This window comes from Balearica regulorum, chromosome 4 (genome assembly GCF_011004875.1).
Source record: "Balearica regulorum gibbericeps isolate bBalReg1 chromosome 4, bBalReg1.pri, whole genome shotgun sequence".
Lineage (NCBI taxonomy): Eukaryota > Metazoa > Chordata > Aves > Gruiformes > Gruidae > Balearica > Balearica regulorum.
The window spans coordinates 54,366,808-54,376,370 of NC_046187.1; the positions used below are offsets into that span (position 1 = coordinate 54,366,808).

General features: G+C 39.8%; 1 protein-coding gene across 2 annotated transcripts in view; it reads left to right on the forward strand.

Moving 5' to 3' along the window:
• Positions 1–9,209, forward strand: part of GABRG1 (gamma-aminobutyric acid type A receptor subunit gamma1) — a 64,010-nt gene extending 54,801 nt beyond the window's left edge. Inside the window, exons 9-10 of one of the 2 annotated variants that reach the window (XR_012835365.1) lie at positions 5,067–5,889; positions 5,937–9,209. Coding sequence is in view for 1 of the 2 variants with exons in the window: in XM_075752225.1 (XP_075608340.1) it covers positions 5,067–5,345 (279 nt within the window). In the remaining variant the exon portion in view is untranslated. Of the gene's footprint in view, positions 1–5,066 lie in introns of both variants that reach the window. The other variant, XM_075752225.1, reaches the window with a different exon arrangement.
• Positions 9,210–9,563: the final 354 nt, after the last annotated feature.

Here is a 9,563-nt window from a genome sequence, read left to right on the forward strand (position 1 = left end):
CATATCTGTTCTGCAACTTGTGTTGGAAGGCACTGGCGCACCAATTTTGAGCACCTCTGTTGTGGGAAGCCGTCTTCTGGGGGCACTGTGGGGCTGCTATGGCTTAGTACCAGGGAAGTGAGAGCCCTCACATTTCATATGGTGAGCTGGTCCCAGTGGATCAGCTGTGTATTTAGGGCAAGGCTAGTGGTGAAGGATTAATGCTGCCCTGTGCTGCCTTGGTCGGACGTCACTGTGATCCTCGGGGAATCCAGCACAGCCAAGAGAACTGGAAAATAGAAACCTCAAACCTCCTTCCTGTTAGTGGTAGAAGCAAATGTGGGCACAGTGGAAAGGATGGAAAACAGGCTTTGGCAAAGGCCACAGCTGAGCAATGAGGGTAAAAGATAACAGGGGCTGCAGAATTTGGGGAACTTCCCAGTGTTAGCACAGCAGATTCAGTTTTAGGGTGTTGTTGCAGTGAGGTCTCAACAACACTTAGGGAGCAGAGAACTGAAATAGGTCTGCTCTCAGCATGCACAGTAAGGAAAAAAGGAAGAGGGGAGGAAATACTGCTTATTCAAACCAGGGAGATATTAAAGATCAGCTGCTGGCAGATCAAAAGCCATTGAAGTGGTTTGCAAGGATAGTCTATTGAATGGGGTAATGAGACTTTCCAGAATCTGTTCACACATCAGCCATTTGTGCAATAATCTGCCAAATGCTTTGAGATTTTCGGTGCATGTGACAATTTAAAATGTAGACTAATGATGAGATGATAGAAACTATGACACTTATTTAATAAATAGCTGGAGTTTGGACTAAGATTAAAATAAGCAATATAATACTCAAAACACTGTTCAGTTCTGGTTTACTATGTTCTTAAAGCATGCTTTTTACTTCAAAGTAGTTGAAACCCAACCATCTTTTCACACAAAATTCTTTGAACATGTTTCAGCATGTCATGACTATAAGATCATACTAGATAAGAAATTACTCTAAAAAAAAGGGAAGATTAAATTTAATATACTTAGATGCAAAGATTCGAATTTGATAAATAGTGGGTTTTGGTGATGTTTTATAAAAAGCTATAAAATTTCTTGTTCCAAATAGAACAATTAAAGAAGCCATCTGATTAATTAATGGGAATTCATACAATTACAAATCCATATTTTTTTTTATTCGCCCCCCCCCTTGTCAAAGACTTTTATTCATTTCTATTCATTCTTTTTCTCTTCTAGGTATGGATATGAAACTCAAAAACCAAATTTAATTAGTCAGTTTAATTCCTTCTGAAAAGTTCTCATTTACAGGTGTTTTTTCTTTGGAAAACTTGCCTTGCATAGTTCTTCCATTTCTATTGCAAAATGCAACAAAAGCTTATAATTCCAGGAACTGATACCAAGAAGGTGCAATAAATGGTCTTGTGAAAAAATGGTGAGATTTTACAAATGATTACAGCAATTTTATCTTACAAATTATGTGCTGGCATCATTCAAGAAAGGTAGTATGAATTGGCTTATGTAAATCCACATTAGTAAGGATAATGAGTTTGGGCAGGAAAGATTAAACTTAATTAGTTGTGGATCTTGTTCTGATCATCATTTCAACTGAAGTGAATGTATCACCTGTGCCGTGGTCTCCACAGACAATGGCTTTCTTCTGTACATGTATTAGTATTAATGCAGAATAATTTGGTTTTGGCCCTATCGGAGTGTATTATAAATGCTTCTCACTATACGTGGAGTTTTAGCTATGTGGTGGGTTGACGCTGGCTGAGGGCCAGGTGCCCACCAGAGCCACTCTATCAGTCCCCTCATTCATTAGACAGGGGAGAAAAGGTATAGCTAAAAAAAAACTTATGGGTCGAGATAGGGACAGGGAGAGATCATTCTCTAATTATCATCACGAGCAAAACAGACCGAACTTAGAGAGGGAATTCATCTTATTTATTACTAAGCAAAACAGAGTAGAGGAATGAGAAATAAAACCAAATCTTAAAACACCTCCCCCCACCCCTCCCATCTTCCCGGGCTCAACTTCACTCCCGGCTTCAACCTCCACCCCCCTCAGCGGCACAGGGGGACGGGGAGTGGGGGTTACGGTCAGTTCATCACGCGGTGTCTCTGCCGCTTCTTCATCCTCAGGGGGAGGGCTCCTCTCATCATACCCCTGCTCCAGCGTGGAGTCCCTCTCACGGGAGACAGTCCTTCACGACCTTCTCCAACGGGAGTCCTTCCCATGGGCTACAGTCCTTCATGAACTGCTCCAACGTGAGTCTCTCCCACGGGGTGCAGACCTTCAGGAGCAAACTGCTCCAGTGTGGGGTCCCCCACGGGGTCACAAGTCCTGTCAGCAAACCTGCTCTGGCGTGGGCTCCTCTCTCCACGGATCCACAGGTCCTGCCAGGAACTTGCTCCAGCGCGGGCTTCCCACGGGGCCACAGCCTCCTTCAGGTGTCTCCACCTGCTCCGGCGTGGGGTCCTCCACGGGCTGCAGGTGGAATCTCTACAGCCCCTCATCCTTCCTCCATGGGCTGCAGGGGGACAGCCTGCTTCACCATTGTCTTCACCACGGGCTGCAGGGGAATCTTGCTCCGGCGCCTGGAGCACCTCCTGCCCCTCCTTCTTCACTGACCTTGGTGTCTGCAGATGTTCTTACATCTTCTCACTCCTCTCTCTGGCTGCAAAAGCTCTCTCTAACTGTTTTTCTCTTTCTTAAATATGTTATCACAGAGGCACTGATTGGCTTGGCCTTGGCCAGCGGCGGGTCCGTCTTGGAGCCGGCTGGCATTGGCTCTATCAGACACAGGGGAAGCTTCTAGCAGCTTCTCACAGAAGCCACCCCTGTAGCCCCCCTGCTACCAAAACCTTGCCACGCAAAACCAACACAATCTACCATATCAGCAGGCATGTGCATGAACAATCAGCATGGGCTACTGTACCTACATGTTTGGTGGTTTGTTGTTTTGGTTTTTTTTTAAGTCTCTGCCAATTGATAGAAGGTCATTTTCTTGTGAGGTGTTGCTCTTTTTTCCCTTTTTCCCTCATGTTGTCTCTTTCTTACACACATTTTATGTATTCCCTGTAGGTATTTAGGCCTATGAGATGGCACTGTCTTTCTGCCTCACTCAGGCAACCTCTTCAAACCTGCAATTCGGTAGCTACCTTCAGTCTGTGCTGGTGACACCAGCAGTGAAGAGCAGTACTGTTATTTTGAACTCCTCCCATGGTGTTTCTGAGTTGGGGGTGTCTGCTTTACCCCACTAATAGAAACAAATCACGCCAGGAATCTTACATTGGCAGAGCCAACAGTCAGAAAATTCTTGTAAAGCCAGAGTAGGCGTGAATCAGAAGTAAGCATCTTTCCCTATATATCTTCAACAAAATAATGATTTTGTAAGTTCAAAAAACATTTGAACTTAAATTTTATGTTTTATAAAAATAATCCCTATTTGTAATGCCTCAAATTAGGGTAGAAGCATGTAACTGCTGTTTGTTAGTGTTGTCAGTATTTTATCATAGCTGAAAAGAATAATGAGGTCCTTTAGGATGATAATTAGCTCCCTAGGTCATCATGTCTAAAAAGCATTGAAACAGCAGTCTGTGTGAAACTTCCTCTGGTAAAGACACTCATTAAATAAAGCTATTTGAAAACGTGGTGGATACTGCACTGCTTTAATATCACTCCTTGGGACATGGGGTAAAATGTTCCTGCAGCAATGGAGTGCCTACCTAACAATGTATAGAGATCTGTGTACTGGCCAAAGTAATTCCCTGGAAGTGGGACATCAAGACTCTAAAATATAACAAGAATCTAAATGATGTGGCTTTGTGCTTTTCATATTTTTTTTATAATTGTTCATTGCCTATAATGTACAATTGTTTAAGAGAGATTCTTTTCTACACTTCAGTACCCAGTCAGTTCTTCTGGCTGCATCCTTTCCTGCTATGTTTATTCCTTACTTGACAAAATATGGAGATGGTAGAAAAAAGGGAAGAAAATGTAAGAGTAGTGTTGATGTAACCCCTGTCTTCAGTCTGAAGATTTTAGAAGAGATGCCAGCAGTGGGGGGGAGTTGAAAGAGGATTATGGAGTAGATGAAAAAGGCTATGAGACTTAGAAAGAGAAAAAATGACAGATAGAGAAAGGGAATGTCTTTCGAAATATTCAGGAAAACAAGGATGAAGAGTGAAGAACTGCATGGAAACAAAATAAAAAATGGGGAAAGATGGGCTGTGGTAGTGCAAGTAAAAGGAAGGTGAAAAGGCAAAAGTCACAAAGGGAATAGGAAGCAGTATATGTACCAGGCAATAAGGCACCCAGATTTTTTCTATGAAAATTATTTATGAACCTTAACATCTATTACACTGAGTTTTTACCAGATTGCAAGGGGGTTGAGTTATGCCCATGGAAAGTAAAAGTAAGAATTAAGAGCTGAATTAATCTGTATCACTGATTTGAATGGTATTCTCCTAGGGAGTCTCATGTCTTGGTTTCTAAAGGCTGGCCATATTGTTTAGGGATTTAACATCAGAGGGTTAGATGATGTAGCCTGGCCTTATGTGTCTCTTAAACTTCAGTAGTGATGCTGTACTAATCCCATTAGCTTTGTTTTTGATGAAAATGTAGCTCCCAGGAACACATCCAGTCTCGTTCTGAAGACTCCAAATGGTGGGAGAACCATCATTCCCTTGGTAGCGATGCTTATAGCCTGCTTGTGGACTTGCTTGTGACCCAGCTGTCGAGCTGTGACTGACTTCAAAATGTTTGTTTGTGTTGTGTAGATGGGTTCAGCTAACCCTGTCTGTGTAACTAATTATCCACTATTCCCAAATCCCAGCACAACCCAGTTTTCACTATGGCAGGTGAAAATCAGTCATGATCTTTTGCCTGCATGAGCTAATTATATACAGCAGTTCATAATTCACAAAGGTCCCAAAACTGTTTTTTTTAATATTAGAATTTCTGTATATTGTACTGAATGTGTTTATACTGGCCTTTGCTGTGGAAAGCCTATGGAATTATTTAATGTGAGGATAAAAAAACCCCGCAAAACTATATTTTTCTTTTTTGTTTTTCTTAAGAAACCACCTGCAATTGCTGTTCGACCTGGATCAACACTAATTCCGATTAATAACATTAATCATCTCCCTGAACGTGATGATGATTATGGATATGAGTGCCTAGAGGGGAAAGACTGTGCTAGCTTCTTTTGTTGTTTTGAAGACTGCCGCACAGGATCTTGGAGAGAAGGAAGGATACACATCCGTATTGCAAAAATTGACTCCTATTCTCGAATCTTCTTTCCAACTGCCTTTGCATTGTTCAATCTTGTTTACTGGATTGGCTATCTTTATCTATAAATTTCAGAGGTTTGACAAACTCAGAAAAAAAAAATGCTAATTGAACAGTCATTAACACTTTTCAGTGAGCGGTCAAAGATTAGAGCTGGTCCAAAATGACTCAAATTGTTTGGATGCTTTAAAAAATTGAAACAATGAGAAGAAGTATGGTGATGTAGTCTCCCTCTTGTGATCAACTATAGAACTGATACTGGTATTTTGAAGAGAAAATTTAAAAATAAATACCCCTAAGATTCAACTTGCTTCAACACACACCTATTTTTGTCCAGCTCTAACAAAATGCAGAGTCGTGAGGCTGCGCTATTTAACTGGACAGTTCTACATAAGCTTTCAGTTTTAATCCTAAATGATAATGCAGATGAATTTTGTAGCATCTCTTACACCTTTACAAAGAAAGCCTTAATAAAATGGGATTAGTTATTCTCATCCATTTCATCTATAAGGTGATGATTTTATTAATCCCTGATTTAAAAAAGTTGAAATGGAACATTTCTATTTTTCAACCAGCCATTTGTTCTCTGCAGTATGTTAAAAAAGTGATTAAGTCATAATTAATCACATTCAGATTTATACAGAATGCAGAGATTAGAGCAGCAAGAAATGGATGTATCACAAAAAACCAAGGACAATTCTGAGCTTGTCTTATCCTGACCATTGATACAGGCTTTTGGCTTTCAACCTTAGATTACATTTATCTCTGTGCTCCATCTGCCGTTACTTCACTGTTGTGAGTTCCCCAAAGTCCTCAGAGAGGGCCACAACTTCCAAAAATTCCTACCCAGCTGCCATTGCTTGCTCATTTCATAGAAACCAGACTGATGTTGCCTGAGATTCTGGCCATTAAGCTTAACGCTCTTCACATCCTCCCCATTCCTCACTCCTTTGTCCGATTCATACTCGGGGCCAGAGAAAAAGTCGTAACTCTACATTTGGTAGAATTTGTATCATCAGAGTTTGGAAAACCTGTAACAGTGTTATAGTCATTGTATTCAAAGCCACTTTGTTAAATCTCCAGCCCTAAGAGTGTAGTGTGTGACCTGCTCCACTTTGCATACAGTATGGTTTTGTAGATTCTGCTTGTTACTGCGTACGTTACTCACTGAGCCAAAGCCAAATGGTATGAATTTACTGAACCTGTGTTATGGATTGCTCTGTAATTACCTCCTTGATATTTTTTTGTTTCTAATGGTAAAGCCCTGGTTTGGGGTGGGGGTGGGGGTGGTGTGTGTTAAAATAATCCATATGCATTGCAGATCCTTCTCCAAGGTGGGATGTTGCCCCTCAAAAATCATAGGAGCAGTTCTGCAGCCTTTCTGTGGTCAGAGCTTCTGTTCCCTTTGGTAGCCGTTCTTCAGTGTTAGCCTTTCTGGACTGACATCTCTGTGTTGACTATTGCTGGCTGGCAGCATTCAGTATCTAATTTCTATTTTTAAATCCATTGTCTTCATTATGGAAAAGAGCAGTCTTTCCTCCTTTCTTAAAAAAACCCCACCCCTGGTCTCAAATGGGCTTGCAAAAATCACTGTAAAATTAAGATATGCATTAAGTAAAAGTCAGAATTACACAGAAGACCTTACAGATCTTTAAAGAGGATTAATGGGATTAGCATTTGGCTGTAGGTAAGGATGTTCAGTACTGGAGATAAAGACATGATTAATGGCTAATAATAGAAAATGATACATGAAGGACCCCTCCCCCCCAATATTTCTGTTGAATGTGCTCCCTCTGAATTTCTCAGAAAAGATTAATGTATTTTTATATTCTAGTTGGTACCAGACATAATAAGATATGATATGCAATACACATTTCAGATGAAATGTTACTGCAGTGTTCACCCCTGGAGTTTAATAGAGAATGAAAGACTATGTGCAGTGATTCTGGAAGAAAGTGTGACACAGAAGATCCCATTTCAATGCAAACTTTACTTCAGTATTTAGCTGATAAAATATGAAAATGATTGAGAAAATCTGAAAGCCTGCTGTCGAGGTTGGCTGACATTATTTGTTGCGTGACCTTTCTGAACACCAACTTCTTCTGGTTGTTAAGCTGAGCATAGAAATACAGCAACATTAACAACACTGATCTACCATAATGTATTGTTTCTTTAGAGTCTCATTTTCAGAAAATGTTCAGTACAATAGAAAAGTGTCAGTTTTAATTCCGTAGTGCAGTTTGATGCCTTTTGACAGCACACTAAACACATTCCTCTGTAGGAGGGATGAAGGTGGCTTCAGCAGCAGGATGTTGGATGTGTACTTGAAAAGCAGTCTACTCACTATACAATACAAGGCCCAGATTTTGTGAGCTCCCAGTTTCATTAGTTCACCTTTAAACAAAAGGAACTTGAAAGAACTTGGCACTTCACAAGGGGAAATACAAATTTCACAGCCTGCTCTCCTCTGGCACATCCAGTTAGCTTTTTCTGTTCATGTGGTTGTCAGTTGCCAATCAGCCTCCAGTGACTGAATTGGAGAACAGAAAACATCCTGAATTGGCAAGGGATGGATAAGAAGTCTTTCATCTCTAATTTCTGTGAAACAATGTAATGGAGTATTAAAGCTATTGAATGTTATGGCTGTTTGGCTTATGGATACACTTGCTTCTGTCTGTTGACAAACTTGTCTGTGTACTTCATTTGTTTCTGTTGAAATAATTTTGATTTCCCATAGTACTGTGAGTGCAAATAGAAATGGGAATGTAGTGAACTGTAACATGGCATGTAATAAATATGTTATTTTAGTCCTATGTGTTTTCTTTCTAATCTGCATGTAAACACTTGAGTCTAAGAAATCTAAGTGATACTCCAAAAAATGGCAAGAAACAGACACTATAATTACTTGGACTTAGATGCTGCAATCATTTTTTCAAACCTACCTGGATAAAAGTTCATTTACTGATAGCTGGGATCACAGTGTTTGGAGTCATATTATACTGACCATTACTGCTTAAGCACATGCTTAAACTTATTACTAATCAGTACTGTAATTAGACCAGAATTCAGAAAAGCATGTGCTTATGTATTGTCATAAAGAGTGATGCTATCCTGAATTGCTGCCATTAACACATGCTTAATTTGCACTAATTTCTGTAATGAGTGTTCAGTAGCTCAAATGATTGAACGTTAAGGACGTGAGCCAGAGCCTCTTAAGTAAGAAGTTTTCTCCCTGAAAGAGAAGGACATAAGAGGAGAAATTGCCATAGAGGCAAAGAGGTGAAAGTCTGGGGAAACTGTTTTATACTGCACCTATCTTAGGCACCTCCTGAAATGTATTTTTCAAAAAAAGAGACTTTTCCTTGATATTTCTGTATTAGTGTTCACCAATTGTCTGTTTTAGTAGTGAGTACAGCTCAGTATGTTATTTTTTGGTAAGGTTTTGTCTGTGATTGTATCTCACTGATCTTCAGTGCATGTCTTCCGTGTCTGAATGAATCTATTTCAGTGCAACCAGGGCATGAGCTTTTATATTCACATGTTGATGTGCTTCAAAGGCTTTAACCTTACCCAGTTTTCTGACGTTCAGAGACATAGGATTGCATAAGACTTTGAAGGAGAATTACCTCCAACATGGTTTTCACAATTTTATGTTGCTTATTTGCTATGGTAGTAAAAGATTTGTTTAAAATTGATACCTGACTTTTCAATTGAAAGCCCAACAGGAGGAGTCTGGATTTAAATATCTGTTGGCCCAAAGTAAGATACGTTTTGTTCAATTGCATCAGTCATCATTTCAGTTTACTGTTTCCATAAACCAGACAATTAGTGCAAATACATCTAATTTAATTTTTTTAAACAGTTGTTAATGTAATTTTTAATTCATTGTTGTTTATCTCAGTTATACATTAAATGTGATCTTTTATGTTTTTGAAATAGTACTGTATTTTGTAGTCATTATAATAGATATAGAAAATAGAAACGAACGTAGAATTCCTCAGCTAAAGAATACAAGGCCAGGAATTAGAAAAAATTGCTGTGCTTTCTGTTTCTGAAGAAGCTCGTTGAATGTCCACGTGCCCCATGAAGGTGCTGTGGGAGATACTGACTCATGGGGAGAGGTAGAATGATCTCTGAGCTTTAGAAAAGGCCTCTGCATTGGTTCATGCCATGGGCTCGCTACCCAACTGTTTAAGTCAATGAACGGAATAGATCTGTCCTTCCTTTTTCAATTGTCTCTTGCTTCTGTTTCACTTGTGCCAGCAATAGCAGTTGTAAAGCCACGT